The sequence below is a fragment of the Dendropsophus ebraccatus genome, chromosome 2 (assembly GCF_027789765.1).
Source record: "Dendropsophus ebraccatus isolate aDenEbr1 chromosome 2, aDenEbr1.pat, whole genome shotgun sequence".
In the NCBI taxonomy this organism is placed as follows: Eukaryota; Metazoa; Chordata; class Amphibia; order Anura; family Hylidae; genus Dendropsophus; species Dendropsophus ebraccatus.
The window spans coordinates 3,973,094-3,993,545 of NC_091455.1; the positions used below are offsets into that span (position 1 = coordinate 3,973,094).

Sequence of the window (20,452 nt, forward strand, 5' to 3'; positions counted from 1 at the left end):
CACTATACTCAGTGCAGGTTATGGGGGAGCTCTGCCTGTCCTCCATCACTATACTCAGTGCAGGTTATGGGGGAGCTCTGCCCGTCCTCCATCACTATACTCAGTGCAGGTTATGGGGGAGCTCTGCCCGTCCTCCATCACTATACTCAGTGCAGGGGGGGGGTGAGCTCTGCCCGTCCTCCATCACTATACTCAGTGCAGGTTATGGGGGAGCTCTGCCCGTCCTCCATCACTATACTCAGTGCAGGTTATGGGTGAGCTCTGCCCGTCCTCCATCACTATACTCAGTGCAGTGGGGGGGGAGCTCTGCCCGTCCTCCATCACTATACTCAGTGCAGGAGGGGGGTGAACTCTGCCCATCCTCCATCACTATACTCAGTGCAGGGGGGGGGGGGAGCTCTGCCTGTCCTCCATCACTATACTCAGTGTAGGGGGGGGGGAGCTCTGCCCTTCCTCCATCATTATACTCAGTGCAGGTTATGGGGGAGCTCTGCCCGTCCACCATCACTATTCTCAGTGCAGGGGGGGGGGAGCTCTGCCCGTCCTCCATCACTATACTCAGTGCAGGTTATGGGGGAGCTCTGCCCGTCCTCCATCACTATACTCAGTGCAGGTTATGGGGGAGCTCTGCCCGTCCTCCATCACTATACTCAGTGCAGGTTATGGGGGAGCTCTGCCCGTCCTCCATCACTATACTCAGTGCAGGGGGGGGGAGCTCTGCCCGTCCTCCATCACTATACTCAATGCAGGTTATGGGGGAGCTCTGCCCGTCCTCCATCACTATACTCAGTGCAGGTTATGGGTGAGCTCTGCCCGTCCTCCATCACTATTCTCAGTGCAGGGGGGGGGGGAGCTCTGCCCGTCCTCCATCACTATACTCAGTGCAGGGGGGGGGGAGCTCTGCCCGTCCTCCATCACTATACTCAGTGCAGGGGGGGGGAGCTCTGCCCGTCCTCCATCACTATACTCAGTGCAGGGGGGGGGGAGCTCTGCCCGTCCTCCATCACTATACTCAGTGCAGGGGGGGGGGAGCTCTGCCCGTCCTCCATCATTATACTCAGTGCAGGGGGGGGGAGCTCTGCCCGTCCTCCATCACTATACTCAGTGTAGGTTATGGGGGAGCTCTGCCCGTCCTCCATCACTATACTCAGTGCAGGGGGGGGGGTGAGCTCTGCCCTTCCTCCATCACTATACTCAGTGCAGGTTATGGGGGAGCTCTGCCTGTCCTCCATCACTATACTCAGTGTAGGGGGGGGGGAGCTCTGCCCGTCCTCCATCATTATACTCAGTGCAGGTTATGGGGGAGCTCTGCCCGTCCTCCATCACTATACTCAGTGCAGGGAGGGGGGGGGGGAGCTCTGCCCATCCTCCATCACTATACTCAGTGCAGGAGGGGGGTGAACTCTGCCCATCCTCCATCACTATACTCAGTGCAGGGGAGGGGAGTTCTGCCCGTCCTCCATCACTATACTCAGTGCAGGGGAGGGGAGCTCTGCCCGTCCTCCATCACTATACTCAGTGCAGGGGGGGGGGGGGAGCTCTGCCCGTCCTCCATCACTATACTCAGTGCAGGTTATGGGGGGGCTCTGCCCGTCCTCCATCACTATACTCAGTGCAGGGGGGGGGGAGCTCTGCCCGTCCTCCATCACTATACTCAGTGCAGGTTATGGGGGAGCTCTGCCTGTCCTCCATCACTATACTCAGTGCAGGGGGGGGGAGCTCTGCCCGTCCTCCATCACTATACTCAGTGCAGGTTATGGGGGAGCTCTGCCCATCCTCCATCACTATACTCAGTGCAGGGGGGGGGAGCTCTGCCCGTCCTCCATCACTATACTCAGTGCAGGGGGGGGGAGCTCTGCCCGTCCCCCATCACTATACTCAGTGCAGGTTATGGGGGAGCTCTGCCTGTCCTCCATCACTATACTCAGTGCAGGGGGGGGGGAGCTCTGCCCGTCCACCATCACTATACTCAGTGCAGGTTATGGGGGAGCTCTGCCCGTCCTCCATCATTATACTCAGTGCAGGGGGGGGGGGGAGCTCTGCCCGTCCTCCATCATTATACTCAGTGCAGGGGGGGGGGAGCTCTGCCCGTCCCCCATCACTATACTCAGTGCAGGTTATGGGGGAGCTCTGCCCATCCTCCATCACTATTTTCAGTGCAGGGGGGGGGGGGGAGCTCTGCCCGTCCTCCATCACTATACTCAGTGCAGGTTATGGGGGAGCTCTGCCCATCCTCCATCACTATACTCAGTGCAGGGGGGGGGAGCTCTGCCCGTCCTCCATCACTATACTCAGTGCAGGGGGGGGGGGGAGCTCTGCCCATCCTCCATCACTATACTCAGTGCAGGGGGGGGGGGGGGAGCTCTGCCCGTCCTCCATCACTATACTTAGGGCCTTTCTATCCTCCCTGCAGGGCAGCTCAAGCAGCTCTCCATCCTGAAGGTGGACCAGAACCGGCTGAGTCAGCTGACAGAGTCCATCGGGGACTGTGAGAACCTGAGCGAGATCATCCTGACCGAGAACCTGCTGACAGTACGGGAGTATAATATTGTTATAATATGTCTCCATGACATCATCAACTTATATCCAGTCACATCATCCAGGGGGTGGGGCTGTGACTACCTACTCGATACACAGTATATACAGGGGGCGGGGCTGTGACTACCTACTCTATACACAGTATGTACAGGGGGCAGGGCTGTTACTACCTCTTTATACACATGATATACAGGGGGCGGGGCTGTGACTCCATCTCTATACACATAGTATACAGGGGGCGGGGCTGTGACTACCTCTATAAACATGATACACAGGGGGCGGGGCTGTGACTACCTCTCTATACACAGGATATACAGGGGGCGGGGCTGTGACTACCTCTCTATACACAGGATATACAGGGGGCGGGGCTGTGACTACCTCTCTATACACAGGATATACAGGGGGCGGGGCTGTGACTACCTCTCTATACACATGATACATCTGTGGTTTTTCCTCTAGTATCTCCCTAAGTCCATTGGAAACCTCACAAAACTGACCAATCTGAATGTGGACCGGAACCGGTTGGTGTCTCTTCCCGGTGAGATTGGCGGCTGCTCCAGCCTGAACATGCTGTGTCTGCGGGATAATCAGCTGACCACCCTCCCCCCGGAGCTCGCCAATGCCACTGAGCTGCACGTGCTGGACGTAGCCGGAAACAGGTGGGTCTGTTCACTCTGATGCGGTGCAGGGTCAAGGTCATTATAAGGAGCGGGCAGCAGTGCAGGGATCACAGTATGGAGGGCCTGTGGGGGGCGGGGTCACACTATGGAGGGCCTGTGGGGGCGGGGTCACTGTATGCTCTCTATAATAAGCCGTCATGTATAATCCCTCCTCCTTCTTTTCTTCTTCTCCTCCTCCTCCTTTTCTCATCCCCCTCCTCCTCCTTTTCTCATCCCCCTCCTCCTTTCCCTCCTCCTCTCATCCTCCTCCTTCTTTTCATCCTCCTCCTTCTCCTCCTTTCCCCCCTCCTTCTCCTCCTTTCCCTCCTCCTTCTCCTCCTTTCCCTCCTCCTTCTCCTCCTTTCCCTCCTCCTCTCTCATCCTCCTCCCCCTTTGCCTCCTCCTCTCTCATCCTCCTCCTCCTTTGCCTCCTCCTCTCTCATCCTCCTCCTCCTTTGCCTCCTCCTCTCTCATCCTCATTTGCCTCCTCCTCTCTCATCCTCATCCTCCTTTGCCTCCTCCTCTCTCATCCTCCTCCTCCTTTGCCTCCTCCTCTCTCATCCTCATCCTCCTTTGCCTCCTCCTCTCTCATCCTCATCCTCCTTTGCCTCCTCCTCTCTCATCCTCCTCCTCCTCCTTTGCCTCCTCCTCCTCCTTTGCCTCCTCCTCCCTCATCCTCCTCCTCCTCCTCCTCCTCCTCCTTTGCCTCCTCCTCCCTCATCCTCCTTTGCCTCCTCCTCCCTCATCCTCCATCTACCTCATTCACCTCCTCCTTTCCCCATCTCCTCTCTCATCCTCCTCCTCCTTTCCCCTCCTCCTCTCTCATCCTCTTCCTCAACTTCTTTCTCATCCTCCTCCTTCCCCTCCTCCTCTATCATCCTCCTCCTTCCCCTCCTCCCCTATCATCCTCCTCCTTCCCCTCCTCCTCTATCATCCTCCTCCTTCCCCTCCTCCTCTCTCATCCACATCCTCCTTCCCCTCCTCCTCTCTCATCCACATCCTCCTTCCCCTCCTCCTCTCTCATCCTCCTTCCCCTCCTCCTCTCTCATCCGCATCCTCCTGCTCCTTCCACTCCTCTTCCTCCTCCCCCCCTCCCCTTCTTTCTCCACCTCCTCCTCCTCCTCCTCCTTGTTCTCCTCCTTCTCTTCCTCCTCCTCCTCCTTGTTCTCCTCCTTCTCTTCCTCCTCCTCCTCCTCCTCCTTGTTCTCCTCCTTCTCTTCCTCCTCCTCGTTCTCCTCCTTCTCTTCCTCCTCCTCAGGCTGCTCAATCTTCCCTTTGCTCTAACTAACCTTAACCTAAAGGCACTATGGTTGGCCGAGAACCAGTCGCAGCCGATGCTCAAATTCCAGACAGAAGACGACGAGAAGACCGGAACCAAAGTCCTGACCTGCTACCTCCTGCCGCAGCAGCCCTCCCCCGGCCTCGGTACTGTATACTGTGTGCTGTCACTGTGTCTGTACTGCTCTGTGTGACGCCTGATGATCGCCATGATGTTTCCTCCTCTCCGTGCAGGAAAGAAGGTACCAGAATCCAGTAGTTCAGGAAGGCACCGCGCACAGATATACAGTTAGGGCCAGAAATATTTGGACAGTGACACAAGTTTTGTTATTTTAGCTGTTTACAAAAACATGTTCAGAAATACAATTATATATATATATATATATATATATATAATATGGGCTGAAAGTGCAGACTCCCAGCTGCAATATGAGAGTTTCCACATCCAAATCGGAGAAAGGGTTTAGGAATCATAGCTCTGTAATGCATAGCCTCCTCTTTTTCAAGGGACCAAAAGTAATTGGACAATGGACTCTAAGGGCTGCAATGAACTCTGAAGGCGTCTCCCTCGTTACCCTGTAATCAATGAGGTAGTTAAAAGGTCTGGGGATGATTCCAGGTGTGTGGTTTTGCATTTGGAAGCTGTTGCTGTGACCAGACAAGATGCGGTCACAGGAACTCTCAATTAAGGAGAAGCAGAACATCCTGAGGCTGAAAAAAAAAAAAAAATCCATCAGAGAGATAGCGGACATGAGAGATAGCAGACATGAGATATAGCAGACATGAGAGATAGCGGACATGAGAGATAGCAGACATGAGATATAGCAGACATGAGAGATAGCAGACATGAGAGATGGCGGACATGAGAGATAGCAGACATGAGAGATGGCGGACATGAGAGATAGCGGACATGAGAGATAGCGGACATGAGAGATAGCGGACATGAGAGATAGCGGACATGAGAGATAGCGGACATGAGAGATAGCGGACATGAGAGATAGCGGACATGCTTGGAGGAGCAAAATCAAGAAAAAAGGGATTGACTGGTGAGCTTGGGCACTCAAAAAGGCCTGGGCGTCCACGGAGGACAACAATGGTGGATGATCGCCGCATACTTTCTTTGGTGAAGAAGAACCCGTTCACAACATCAACTGAAGTCCACAAGACTCTCAGGGAAGTAGGTGGATCTGTCTATAAGTAAAGAGAAGACTCCATGAAAGTAAATACAAAGGGTTCCCATCTAGATGCAAACCATTCGTCAATTCCAAAAATAGACAGGCCGGAGTTACATTTGCCGAAAAACACCTCAAGAAGCCAGCTCAGTTCTGCTAAAGTATTCTATGGACAGATGAGACAAAGATCAACCTGTACCAGAATGATGGGAAGAAAAAAGTTTGGAGAAGAAAGGGAACGGCCCATGATCCAAGGCACGCCACATCCTCTGTAACACATGGTGGAGGCAACGTGATGGCATGGGCATGCATGGCTTTCAATGGTGCTGGGTCACTTGTGTTTATTGATGACATAACAGCAGACAAGAGTAGCCGGATGAATTCTGAAGTGTACCGGGATATACTTTCAGCCCGGATTCAGCCAAATGCTGCAAAGTTGATCGGACGGCGCTTCATAGTACAGATGGACAATGACCCCAAGCATACAGCCAAAGCCACCCAGGAGTTCATGAGTGCAAAACAGTGGAACATTCTGCAATGGCCAAGTCAATCACCAGATCTTAACCCATTTGAGCATGCATTTCACACGCTCAAATCCAGACTTAACACGGAAAGACCCACAAACAAGCAAGACCTGAAGGCTGCGGAGGTAAAGGCCTGGCAAAGCATTAAGGAGGAGGAAACCCAGTGTTTGGTGATGTCCATGGGTTCCAGACTTAAGGCAGTGATTGCCTCCAAAGGATTCGCAGCAAAATATTGAAAAACTATTTTGTTTGGGTTATGTTTATTTGTCCAATTACTTTTGAGCTCCTAAAATGTGGAGTGTTTGTAAAGAAATGTGCACAATTCCTACATTTTCTATCAGATTTTTGTTCAACCCTTTAAATTAAACGTTACAATCTGCACTTGAATTCTGTTGTAGAGGTTTCATTTAAAATCCAATGCGGTGGCATGCAGAGCCCAACTCGCCAAAATTGTGTCACTGTCCAAATATTTCTGGCCCTAACTGTATACCGCCGCCACCGCGCACAGATATGTACACCGCCGCCACCGCGCGCACAGATGTACACCGCGCGCACAGATGTACACCGCGCGCACAGATGTACACCGCGCGCACAGATGTACACCGCGCGCACAGATGTACACCGCGCGCACAGATGTACACCGCGCGCACAGATGTACACCGCGCGCACAGATGTACACCGCGCGCACACATGTACACCGCGCGCACACATGTACACCGCGCGCACACATGTACACCGCGCGCACACATGTACACCGCGCGCACACATGTACACCGCGCGCACACATGTACACCGCGCGCACACATGTACACCGCGCGCACACATGTACACCGCGCGCACACATGTACACCGCGCGCACACATGTACACCGCGCGCACACATGTACACCGCGCGCACACATGTACACCGCGCGCACACATGTACACCGCGCGCACACATGTACACCGCGCGCACACATGTACACCGCGCGCACACATGTACACCGCGCGCACACATGTACACCGCGCGCACACATGTACACCGCGCGCACACATGTACACCGCGCGCACACATGTACACCGCGCGCACACATGTACACCGCGCGCACACATGTACACCGCGCGCACACATGTACACCGCGCGCACACATGTACACCGCGCGCACACATGTACACCGCGCGCACACATGTACACCGCGCGCACACATGTACACCGCGCGCACACATGTACACCGCGCGCACACATGTACACCGCGCGCACACATGTACACCGCGCGCACACATGTACACCGCGCGCACACATGTACACCGCGCGCACACATGTACACCGCGCGCACACATGTACACCGCGCGCACACATGTACACCGCGCGCACACATGTACACCGCGCGCACACATGTACACCGCGCGCACACATGTACACCGCGCGCACACATGTACACCGCGCGCACACATGTACACCGCGCGCACACATGTACACCGCGCGCACACATGTACACCGCGCGCACACATGTACACCGCGCGCACACATGTACACCGCGCGCACACATGTACACCGCGCGCACACATGTACACCGCGCGCACACATGTACACCGCGCGCACACATGTACACCGCGCGCACACATGTACACCGCGCGCACACATGTACACCGCGCGCACACATGTACACCGCGCGCACACATGTACAACCCCTCTAAGCAGCCTGACTCATAGCTAAGAGAGAACGGGGCTTAGGAAAACCACTTAAAATGCGACGGTGTTAACTGGACGCTGAGGGGTTCTGTACACTATGCCATCCTGAACTGCTGGAGTCCCATAATCTTTCTGTGCTCACAGCAGCACAGAGGATGCCTATAGGGGAGGGCACAGCAGCACAGAGGATGTCAGGAGAGGAGGCTGCTGATCTTAAAGGGGAGGTCCCAGCAGCACAGAGCATGTCGGGAGAGGAGGGTGCTGATCCTATAGGGGGGGGTCACAGCAGCACAGAGCATGTCGGGAGAGGAGGGTGCTGATCCTATAGGGGGGTTCACAGCAGCACAGAGCATGTCGGGAGAGGAGTGCATTGGTCTATGTGTAGGAGTAGTATGTCTATGGGAGGTGACTCTCACTGCTGCTGTGTGGTTGCAGAGTCTCCGCTGCAGAACACCTTAGACGACAGCTGGATAGACGGGAATCTGAATCGGGTCAGTGTCATCCAGTTCCAGGAAGAGCTGAAACCTGAGGAAGAGGATGATGAGGCTGCAGCGGAGCGGCGGGTAAGTGGGGTGCTCGGGGGTGGAGAGATGCTCTGCAGCCCCTCAGGATAGTCTGTGCTTGGTGTGCTGACCACCACTGTCTCGCTGTCTCAGGGTCTCCAGCGGAGAGCGACCCCACACCCCAGTGAGCTGAAGGTGATGAAGAAAGGAATGGAGGAGCGGCGCAGTGAGTGCTACATAACGAAACCGGACCCAGCGTCCCCCAGTGATGAGGTGAGAAGCAGCACACTCCGTGGGGGGGAAATCCCTGATCCCCGAGGCGATGCTGGCGACGGGGGAATCCCTGATCCCCCAAGGCGATGCTGGCGACGGGGGAATCCCTGATCCCCCAAGGCGATGCTGGCGACGGGGGAATCCCTGATCCCCCAAGGCGATGCTGGCGACGGGGGAATCCCTGATCCCCCAAGGCGATGCTGGCGACGGGGGAATCCCTGATCCCCCAAGGCGATGCTGGCGAAGGGGGAATCCCTGATCCCCCAAGGCGATGCTGGCGAAGGGGGAATCCCTGATCCCCCAAGGCGATGCTGGCGACGGGGGAATCCCTGATCCCCCAAGGCGATGCTGGCGACGGGGGAATCCCTGATCCCCCAAGGCGATGCTGGCGACGGGGGAATCCCTGATCCCCCAAGGCGATGCTGGCGAAGGGGGAATCCCTGATCCCCCAAGGCGATGCTGGCGAAGGGGGAATCCCTGATCCCCCAAGGCGATGCTGGCGACGGGGGAATCCCTGATCCCCCAAGGCGATGCTGGCGACGGGGGAATCCCTGATCCCCCAAGGCGATGCTGGCGACGCTTCAGTAGTGGCTCCGCCTCTCATAGGTTGTTCTATATTTGTTGTTGCAGGATAAACGCCTGAGCGGAGTCTCCAGCCAAAGCGGCGACTCTCAGCGGAGCGGCAGCACAGTATCTGCTGGTTACCAGGAGGATCAGCGACCCCCAGAGCTGGAAAGAGCCGAGGAGCGAGAGCCTGACGAAGAAGACGAGACGCCGGCAGATGACATGGAGGTGGAGTACATGGAGGTAATTGTCACAGTGGGCGGAGCTTGTGTCTCACTTGTTGTTCCGTTTCGTCTAACTCTCTCCTGGCCGTGTGGTGCCGCCCCCAGCACTCGGTGCACTTCGCTGAGGAGACGCTGGTGCACTGTGATGATGAGGATGATGACATGGATGACGATCGGGGGTCTCCAGGGAAGAAACGCCTCATCCGTAAGGACACCCCCCATTATAAGAAGCACTCCAAAATCACCAAGCTGCCCAACACCGAGGCCGTGGTGGCCCTCCTGCAGGGACAGAGCCCCCTGGATGAGGAGCGGGACCGCAGAGGCTTCTTCCGGTGCTCCCAGCAAGAGGAGGAGGAAGAGGCTGAGAAGGAGAGCAAGGAGGAGAGGCACCACAGCTCCCAGCAGAATGTCAAGGTACACTGCAGAAGCCCTGCTGCTACACTACATGCCACCCCTCCTGCGGATACACTACATGCCACCCTGTGGATACACTGCATGCCACCCTTCCTGCGGATACACTGCATGCCACCTCTCCTGCTGATACATTTTATGCCACCCCTCATTTAAGCCACCCTGTGGATACACTATATGCCACCCCTCCTGCGGGTAGCCCTGTTTTCCGTACAGTTATCTCTCTGCGCTTCACCTTTTGTAGAGCAGATGTGTGTGTTCATTATGGCTAAAAAGCTGATGATTGGGGGCCACGGGGGTGGGGCTCCTTCCTTAGCAGACATGGAGCGTGGGGAGCGGGTTGGGATACATACCATAACCTCATCACCGGTTATCATTCAAGGCAAGACCTGTATGTACCCACACCACTGGCACAGTCCCTTGTATTACCTCATCTCCCAGACTGCACCTCTCCAGTGTCATGTGCCCCCCCCCCTCATCTCCCAGACTGCACCTCTCCAGTGTCATGTGCCCCCCCCCTCATCTCCCAGACTGCACCTCTCCAGTGTCATGTGCCCCCCATCATCTCCCAGACTGCACCTCTCCAGGGTCATGTGCCCCCCCTCATCTCCCAGACTGCACCTCTCCAGTGTCATGTGCCCCCCCTCATCTCCCAGACTGCACCTCTCCAGTGTCATGTGCCCCCCCCCCTCATCTCCCAGACTGCACCTCTCCAGTGTCATGTACCCCCCTCATCTCCCAGACTGCACCTCTCCAGTGTCATGTGCCCCCCATCATCTCCCAGACTGCACCTCTCCAGTGTCATGTGCCCCCTATCATCTCCCAGACTGCACCTCTCCAGTGTCATGTACCCCCCATCATCTCCCAGACTGCACCTCTCCAGTGTCATGTACCCCCCCATCATCTCCCAGACTGCACCTCTCCAGGGTCATGTGCCCCCCCTCATCTCCCAGACTGCACCTCTCCAGTGTCATGTACCCCCATCATCTCCCAGACTGCACCTCTCCAGTGTCATGTGCTTCCCCCCATCATCTCCCAGACTGCATCTCTCCAGTGTCATGTGCCCCCCCCTCATCTCCCAGACTGCACCTCTCCAGTGTCATGTGCCCCGCCATCTCCCAGACTGCACCTCTCCAGTGTCATGTGCTCCCCGCCATCATCTCCCAGACTGCACCTCTCCAGTGTCATGTGCTTCCCCCCCCATCATCTCCCAGACTGCACCTCTCCAGTGTCATGTGCTTCCCCCCCCATCATCTCCCAGACTGCACCTCTCCAGTGTCATGTGCCCCCCCATCATCTCCCAGACTGCACCTCTCCAGTGTCATGTGCTCCCCGCCATCATCTCCCAGACTGCACCTCTCCAGTGTCATGTACCCCCCATCATCTCCCAGACTGCACCTCTCCAGTGTCATGTGCTCCCCGCCATCATCTCCCAGACTGCACCTCTCCAGTGTCATGTGCTTCCCCCCCCATCATCTCCCAGACTGCACCTCTCCAGTGTCATGTGCTTCCCCCCCCATCATCTCCCAGACTGCACCTCTCCAGTGTCATGTGCTTCCCCCCCCATCATCTCCCAGACTGCACCTCTCCCGTGTCATGTGCCCCCCCATCATCTCCCAGACTGCACCTCTCCAGTGTCATGTGCCCCCCCATCATCTCCCAGACTGCACCTCTCCAGTGTCATGTGCCCCCCCCCTCATCTCCCAGACTGCACCTCTCCAGGGTCATGTGCTTCCCCCCATCATCTCCCAGACTGCACCTCTCCAGTGTCATGTACCCCTCCATCTCCCAGACTGCACCTCTCCAGTGTCATGTACCCCCCATCATCTCCCAGACTGCACCTCTCCAATGTCATGTGCCCCCCATCATCTCCCAGACTGCACCTCTCCAGTGTCATGTGCCCCCCATCATCTCCCAGACTGCACCTCTCCAGGGTCATGTGCCCCCCATCATCTCCCAGACTGCACCTCTCCAGTGTCATGTACCCCCATCATCTCCCAGACTGCACCTCTCCAGTGTCATGTGCTTCCCCCCCCCTCATCTCCCAGACTGCACCTCTCCAGTGTCATGTGCCCCCATCATCTCCCAGACTGCACCTCTCCAGTGTCATGTGCCCCCCCCCCATCATCTCCCAGACTGCACCTCTCCAGTGTCATGTGCCCCCCATCATCTCCCAGACTGCACCTCTCCAGTGTCATGTACCCCCCCCATCATCTCCCAGACTGCACCTCTCCAGTGTCATGTGCCCCCCATCATCTCCCAGACTGCACCTCTCCAGTGTCATGTGCCCCCCCCCTCATCTCCCAGACTGCACCTCTCCAGTGTCATGTGCCCTCCATCATCTCCCAGACTGCACCTCTCCAGTGTCATGTGCTTCCCCCATCATCTCCCAGACTGCACCTCTCCAGTGTCATGTGCCCCCCATCATCTCCCAGACTGCACCTCTCCAGTGTCATGTGCCCCCCATCATCTCCCAGACTGCACCTCTCCAGTGTCATGTGCCCCCCCCATCATCTCCCAGACTGCACCTCTCCAGTGTCATGTGCCCCCCCCATCATCTCCCAGACTGCACCTCTCCAGTGTCATGTGCCCCCCATCATCTCCCAGACTGCACCTCTCCAATGTCATGTGCTTCCCCCCATCATCTCCCAGACTGCACCTCTCCAGTGTCATGTGCCCCCCATCATCTCCCAGACTGCACCTCTCCAGTGTCATGTGCCCCCCATCATCTCCCAGACTGCACCTCTCCAGTGTCATGTGCCCCCCATCATCTCCCAGACTGCACCTCTCCAGTGTCATGTGCCCCCCCCATCATCTCCCAGACTGCACCTCTCCAGTGTCATGTGCCCCCCATCATCTCCCAGACTGCACCTCTCCAGTGTCATGTGCCCCCCCCATCATCTCCCAGACTGCACCTCTCCAGTGTCATGTGCTTCCCCCCCCTATCATCTCCCAGACTGCACCTCTCCAGTGTCATGTACCCCCCCATCATCTCCCAGACTGCACCTCTCCAGTGTCATGTGCCCCCCCATCATCTCCCAGACTGCACCTCTCCAGTGTCATGTGCCCCCCCATCATCTCCCAGACTGCACCTCTCCAGTGTCATGTGCCCCCCATCATCTCCCAGACTGCACCTCTCCAGTGTCATGTGCCCCCCATCATCTCCCAGACTGCACCTCTCCAGGGTCATCTGACTGCCCAGTCGCTCCAGACCCCCACCTGCAGCTTTGCACTTCCTAACCCCGCCAGCGCCAGCATGTCCTGTGTGCATCCCGCAGGAAGGTGTGAAGACAAGCTGAGCGGCAGCCATGTTGTCTGCTGTTAAAGGGGTCTCCCGCGCTTCCTCCTGGTCCTAGTGTTGTTCCCCGCGTTGCTTTGTGCTCTCGCTGGGATGATGTGTGTTGGCCGTGCGGAGGAGACGCTTACAGGTGGGTTCATGGTGTTGGGTTGTTGTGTTCGCTCCACTAATCCGCATGCCTGTCTCTTTCTCCTTCTGTCTCCCTCCTCTTCCTCTCTGTCTGCCGGATCTCCCCCGCTAACAGGGTGTGTCGTTTGATCAAGTGAATAATCTTCTGATTGAGCCTGCTCGGATAGAGGAGGAAGAGGTGTGTACCCAGCCTGACACCCGGTGCCCCATTCCTGCCCCCTCCCCACCTCACACCAAATCATTCAGCAAATCAGTCACATCCTTCTCTGCCAGGGTGGTGGGCGTGCTCAGTGTCTGTCCTCACAGCTTACATGGGTCAGGGGGGTCTCTGCCAGGGTGGTGGGCGTGCTCAGTGTCTGTCCTCACAGCTTATATGGGTCAGGGGGGTCTCTGCCAGGGTGGTGGGCGTGCTCAGTGTCTGTCCTCACAGTTTATATGGGTCAGGTGGGTCTCTGCCAGGGTGGTGGGTGTGCTCAGTGTCTGTCCTCACAGCTTATATTGGATCAGGTGGGTCTCTGCCAGGGTGGTGGGCGTGCTCAGTGTCTGTCCTCACAGCTTACATGGGTCAGGGGGTCTCTGCCAGGGTGGTGGGCGTGCTCCGTGTCTGTCCTCACAGCTTACATGGGTCAGGGGGGTCTCTGCCAGGGTGGTGGGCGTGCTCAGTGTCTGTCCTCACAGCTTATATGGGTCAGGGGGGTCTCTGCCAGGGTGGTGGGCGTGCTCAGTGTCTGTCCTCACAGTTTATATGGGTCAGGTGGGTCTCTGCCAGGGTGGTGGGCGTGCTCAGTGTCTGTCCTCACAGCTTATATTGGATCAGGTGGGTCTCTGCCAGGGTGGTGGGCGTGCTCAGTGTCTGTCCTCACAGCTTACATGGGTCAGGGGGTCTCTGCCAGGGTGGTGGGCGTGCTCCGTGTCTGTCCTCACAGCTTACATGGGTCAGGGGGGTCTCTGCCAGGGTGGTGGGCGTGCTCAGTGTCTGTCCTCACAGCTTATATGGGTCAGGGGGGTCTCTGCCAAGGTGGTGGGCGTGCTCAGTGTCTGTCCTCACAGTTTATATGGGTCAGGGGGGTCTCTGCCAGGGTGGTGGGTGTGCTCAGTGTCTGTCCTCACAGTTTATATGGGTCAGGTGGGTCTCTGCCAGGGTGGTGGGCGTGCTCAGTGTCTGTCCTCACAGCTTATATTGGATCAGGTGGGTCTCTGCCAGGGTGGTGGGCGTGCTCAGTGTCTGTCCTCACAGCTTATATGGGTCAGGTGGGTCTCTGCCAGGGTGGTGGGCGTGCCCAGTGTCTGTCCTCACAGCTTATATGGGTCAGGTGGGTCTCTGCCAGGGTGGTGGGCGTGCCCAGTGTCTTACCTTAAGCTCCCAGGGGTCTGGGCTCCTCTGCCAGTGCTACATGTGCCAGCGCTCTCTATTGTGCTGGAGATTTCTCTGTTGGAAATAGCTAGAAGGATTAGGAATGTAGCCTATCCATCACTAGAGATCAGCAGTGACATCACTGAGAATACAGCCTATCCATCACTAGAGATCAGCGGTGACATCACTGAGAATACAGCCTATCCATCACTAGAGATCAGTGACATCACTGAGAATACAGCCTATCCATCACTAGAGATCTGCAGTGACACCACTGAGCATACAGCCTATCCATCACTAGAGATCAGTGACATCACTGAGAATACAGCCTATCCATCACTAGAGATCAGTGACATCACTGAGAATACAGCCTATCCATCACTAGAGATCAGTGACATCACTGAGAATACAGCCTATCCATCACTAGAGATCAGTGACATCACTGAGAATACAGCCTATCCATCACTAGAGATCAGCAGTTACATCACTGAGAATACAGCCTATCCATCACTAGAGATCAGTGACATCACTGAGAATACAGCCTATCCATCACTAGAGATCAGCAGTGACATCACTGAGAATACAGCCTATCCATCACTAGAGATCAGCAGTGACACCACTGAGAATACAGCCTATCCATCACTAGAGATCAGCGGTGACATCACTGAGAATACAGCCTATCCATCACTAGAGATCAGCAGTGACAGCACTGAGAATACAGCCTATCCATCACTAGAGATGAGCGGTGACATCACTGAGAATACAGCCTATCCATCACTAGAGATCAGTGACATCACTGAGAATACAGCCTATCCATCACTAGAGATCAGCAGTGACATCACTGAGAATACAGCCTATCCATCACTAGAGATCAGCGGTGACATCACTGAGAATTTAACCTATCCATCACTAGAGATCAGTGACATCACTGAGAATACAGCCTATCCATCACTAGAGATCAGCAGTTACATCACTGAGAATACAGCCTATCCATCACTAGAGATCAGTGACATCACTGAGAATACAGCCTATCCATCACTAGAGATCAGCAGTGACAGCACTGAGAATACAGCCTATCCATCACTAGAGATCAGTGACATCACTGAGAATACAGCCTATCCATCACTAGAGATCAGTGACATCACTGAGAATACAGCCTATCCATCACTAGAGATCAGCAGTGACAGCACTGAGAATACAGCCTATCCATCACTAGAGATCAGCAGTGACAGCACTGAGAATACAGCCTATCCATCACTAGAGATCAGTGACATCACTGAGAATACAGCCTATCCATCACTAGAGATCAGCAGTGACAGCACTGAGAATACAGCCTATCCATCACTAGAGATCAGCAGTGACAGCACTGAGAATACAGCCTATCCATCACTAGAGATCAGCAGTGACAGCACTGAGAATACAGCCTATCCATCACTAGAGATCAGTGACATCACTGAGCATACAGCCTATCCATCACTAGAGATCAGCGGTGACATCACTGAGAATACAGCCTATCCATCACTAGAGATCAGCAGTGACATCACTGAGAATACAGCCTATCCATCACTAGAGATCAGTGACATCACTGAGAATACAGCCTATCCATCACTAGAGATCAGCAGTGACATCACTGAGAATACAGCCTATCCATCACTAGAGATCAGTGACATCACTGAGAATACAGCCTATCCATCACTAGAGATCAGTGACATCACTGAGAATACAGCCTATCCATCACCATTCACAAATGAGCAGTGACATCACTGAGAATACAGCCTATCCATCACTAGAGATCAGCGGTGACATCACTGAGAATACAGCCTATCCATCACTAGAGATCAGCAGTGACATCACTGAGAATACAGCCTATCCATCACTAGAGATCAGTGACATCACTGAGAATACAGCCTATCCATCACTAGAGATCAGTGACATCACTGAGAATACAGCCTATCCATCACTAGAGATCAGTGACATCACTGAGAATACAGCCTATCCATCACTAGAGATCAGCAGTGACAGCACTGAGAATACAGCCTATCCATCACTAGAGATCAGCAGTGACAGCACTGAGAATACAGCCTATCCATCACTAGAGATCAGTGACATCACTGAGCATACAGCCTATCCATCACTAGAGATCAGCGGTGACATCACTGAGAATACAGCCTATCCATCACTAGAGATCAGCAGTGACATCACTGAGAATACAGCCTATCCATCACTAGAGATCAGCGGTGACATCACTGAGAATACAGCCTATCCATCACTAGAGATCAGCAGTGACACCACTGAGAATACAGCCTATCCATCACTAGAGATCAGCGGTGACATCACTGAGAATACAGCCTATCCATCACTAGAGATCAGCAGTGACCGCACTGAGAATACAGCCTATCCATCACTAGAGATGAGCGGTGACATCACTGAGAATACAGCCTATCCATCACTAGAGATCAGTGACATCACTGAGAATACAGCCTATCCATCACTAGAGATCAGCAGTGACATCACTGAGAATACAGCCTATCCATCACTAGAGATCAGCGGTGACATCACTGAGAATACAGCCTATCCATCACTAGAGATCAGTGACATCACTGAGAATACAGCCTATCCATCACTAGAGATCAGCAGTGACATCACTGAGAATACAGCCTATCCATCACTAGAGATCAGCGGGGACATCACTGAGAATACAGCCTATCCATCACTAGAGATCAGTGACATCACTGAGAATACAGCCTATCCATCACTAGAGATCAGTGACATCACTGAGAATACAGCCTATCCATCACTAGGGATCAGCAGTGACATCACTGAGAATACAGCCTATCCATCACTAGAGATCAGTGACATCACTGAGAATACAGCCTATCCATCACTAGAGATCAGCGGTGAGATCACTGAGAATACAGCCTATCCATCACTAGAGATCAGCGGTGAGATCACTGAGAATACAGCCTATCCATCACTAGAGATCCGCAGTGACATCACTGAGAATACAGCCTATCCATCACTAGAGATCAGTGACATCACTGAGAATACAGCCTATCCATCACTAGAGATCAGCGGGGACATCACTGAGAATACAGCCTATCCATCACTAGAGATCAGTGACATCACTGAGAATACAGCCTATCCATCACTAGAGATCAGTGACATCACTGAGAATACAGCCTATCCATCACTAGAGATCAGTGACATCACTGAGAATACAGCCTATCCATCACTAGAGATCAGCAGTGACAGCACTGAGAATACAGCCTATCCATCACTAGAGATCAGTGACATCACTGAGAATACAGCCTATCCATCACTAGAGATCAGCGGTGACATCACTGAGAATACAGCCTATCCATCACTAGAGATCAGCGGTGACATCACTGAGAATACAGCCTATCCATCACTAGAGATCAGCGGTGACATCACTGAGAATACAGCCTATCCATCACTAGAGATCAGCAGTGACCGCACTGAGAATACAGCCTATCCATCACTAGAGATGAGCGGTGACATCACTGAGAATACAGCCTATCCATCACTAGAGATCAGTGACATCACTGAGAATACAGCCTATCCATCACTAGAGATCAGCAGTGACATCACTGAGAATACAGCCTATCCATCACTAGAGATCAGCGGTGACATCACTGAGAATACAGCCTATCCATCACTAGAGATCAGTGACATCACTGAGAATACAGCCTATCCATCACTAGAGATCAGTGACATCACAGAGAATACAGCCTATCCATCACTACAGATCAGCGGTGACATCACTGAGAATACAGCCTATCCATCACTAGAGATCAGCGGGGACATCACTGAGAATACAGCCTATCCATCACTAGAGATCAGCGGGGACATCACTGAGAATACAGCCTATCCATCACTAGAGATCAGTGACATCACTGAGAATACAGCCTATCCATCACTAGAGATCAGTGACATCACTGAGAATACAGCCTATCCATCACTAGAGATGAGCAGTGACATCACTGAGAATACAGCCTATCCATCACTAGAGATCAGTGACATCACTGAGAATACAGCCTATCCATCACTAGAGATCAGCGGTGAGATCACTGAGAATACAGCCTATCCATTACTAGAGATCAGCGGTGACATCACTGAGAATACAGCCTATCCATCACTACAGATCAGCGGTGACATCACTGAGAATACAGCCTATCCATCACTAGAGATCAGCGGTGACATCACTGAGCATACAGCCTATCCATCACTAGAGATCAGCGGTGAGATCACTGAGAATACAGCCTATCCATCACTAGAGATCAGTGACATCACTGAGAATACAGCCTATCCATCACTAGAGATCCGCAGTGACACCACTGAGAATACAGCCTATCCATCACTAGAGATCAGTGACATCACTGAGAATACAGCCTATCCATCACTAGAGATCAGCGGTGAGATCACTGAGAATACAGCCTATCCATCACTAGAGATCAGCGGTGAGATCACTGAGAATACAGCCTATCCCTTTGCTGCAGACCTGTGTAGTGTAGAGGTTCAGGACTTAGCAGAGTTTTTTATTTTTTGTGTGTATTGTCTGATCTGCGATCTGTTAACATTGACTGATCACTAATGCCCCTATTCCACGAGTCGTTTGTAGGAGCAAACGAGCGCTATTAGCGCTCGTTTGCTCCTCGTTCCCCGCTCGCTGCCGCCGCTATTCAGCGCGGCGTCAGCGAGCGGGTGAGTGCGGGAGGGGCGGCGGGGAGCTGCTGGGGGGGCTGCCCGGGGGATCGCTGATCGTCCGGGCAGCCCATAGGATATAGCAGCATCTGCTGCCGACGGTCCTATTCAACGGAGCAACGGCAGCAGATCGCTGCTATATCAGTCGCTTGTTTTTCAACATGTTGAAAAACAAGCGACTGCAACGATTAGCCGACATGAACGATGTCGGCTGATCGTTGCACTCTATTCCACGGGACGAATATCGTTCGTAGCGGCCGTTATCGGCCGAATACAAACGATATTGCTCCTCTAAACGACCCGTGGAATAGGGCCTTAAGAATCAGTACAGGATGAGTAATCATCTCGTCTCCAGTCACATCTAGAGCTGCAGGTACGGTGGTTTGTCTCTCGCTCTGTGACTGGTCACTACAACCCGCTGCTGTGTAGACGTATTATTACACCTAGTTTAGCAGCTCATTGTTATATGGTGGATTGGGGTGACCTCCCTGATTCTCCGCCTGGTTGGTGTGTTTCCTCCACGCACCCCTGTGGGGTGGGATTTTCTCCACTTGCCTTACTTAGGTGGTGGTGGTGGGCTTCCTCCTCTCACCCCTGCCAGGTGGTGGTGGGGTTTCCTTTGTTCGCCCATGCTGGGTGGAGAGGTTTCCTCTGCTTGCCCATTCCAGCTTGTGGGGTTTCCTCAGCTCGCTCCTGTTAGGTGGTGGTGGTGGGGTTTCCCCAGCTCGCTCCTGTTAGGTGGTGGGGGTGGGGTTTCCCCAGCTCGCTCCTGTTAGGTGGTGGTGGTGGGGTTTCCCCAGCTCGCTCCTGTTAGGTGGTGGTGGGGTTTCCCCAGCTCGCTCCTGTTAGGTGGTGGTTGGGTTTCCCCAGCTTGCTCCTGTTAGGTGGTGGTGGTGGGGTTTCCTCAGCTCGCTCCTGTTAGGTGGTGGTGGTGGGGTTTCCCCACCTCGCTCCTGTTAGGTGGTGGTGGTGGTGGTGGGGTTTCCTCAGCTCGCTCCTGTTAGGTGGTGGTGGTGGGGTTTCTCAGCTCGCTCCTGTTAGGTGGTGGTGGTGGGGTTTCTCAGCTCGCTCCTGTTAGGTGGTGGTGGTGGGGTTTCCTCAGCTCGCTCCTGTTAGGTGGTGGTGGTGGGGT

General features: G+C 54.4%; 1 protein-coding gene across 16 annotated transcripts in view; it reads left to right on the top strand.

Annotated features, from left to right (window-relative positions):
- The window catches only part of SCRIB (scribble planar cell polarity protein), a 101,477-nt gene that overhangs the window by 24,113 nt on the left and 56,912 nt on the right, over positions 1 to 20,452 (top strand). For 14 of the 16 annotated variants that reach the window (XM_069956933.1, XM_069956937.1, XM_069956941.1 and 11 more), the window contains exons 9-16: positions 2,414 to 2,532; positions 2,998 to 3,197; positions 4,456 to 4,622; positions 8,278 to 8,405; positions 8,499 to 8,618; positions 9,249 to 9,425; positions 9,512 to 9,820; positions 13,360 to 13,422. In XM_069956933.1, the coding sequence (XP_069813034.1) occupies positions 2,414 to 2,532; positions 2,998 to 3,197; positions 4,456 to 4,622; positions 8,278 to 8,405; positions 8,499 to 8,618; positions 9,249 to 9,425; positions 9,512 to 9,820; positions 13,360 to 13,422 (1,283 nt within the window). The remainder of the gene's footprint in view (positions 1 to 2,413; positions 2,533 to 2,997; positions 3,198 to 4,455; positions 4,623 to 8,277; positions 8,406 to 8,498; positions 8,619 to 9,248; positions 9,426 to 9,511; positions 9,821 to 13,359; positions 13,423 to 20,452) is intronic. The other 2 variants (XM_069956929.1, XM_069956936.1) reach the window with 1 other exon arrangement.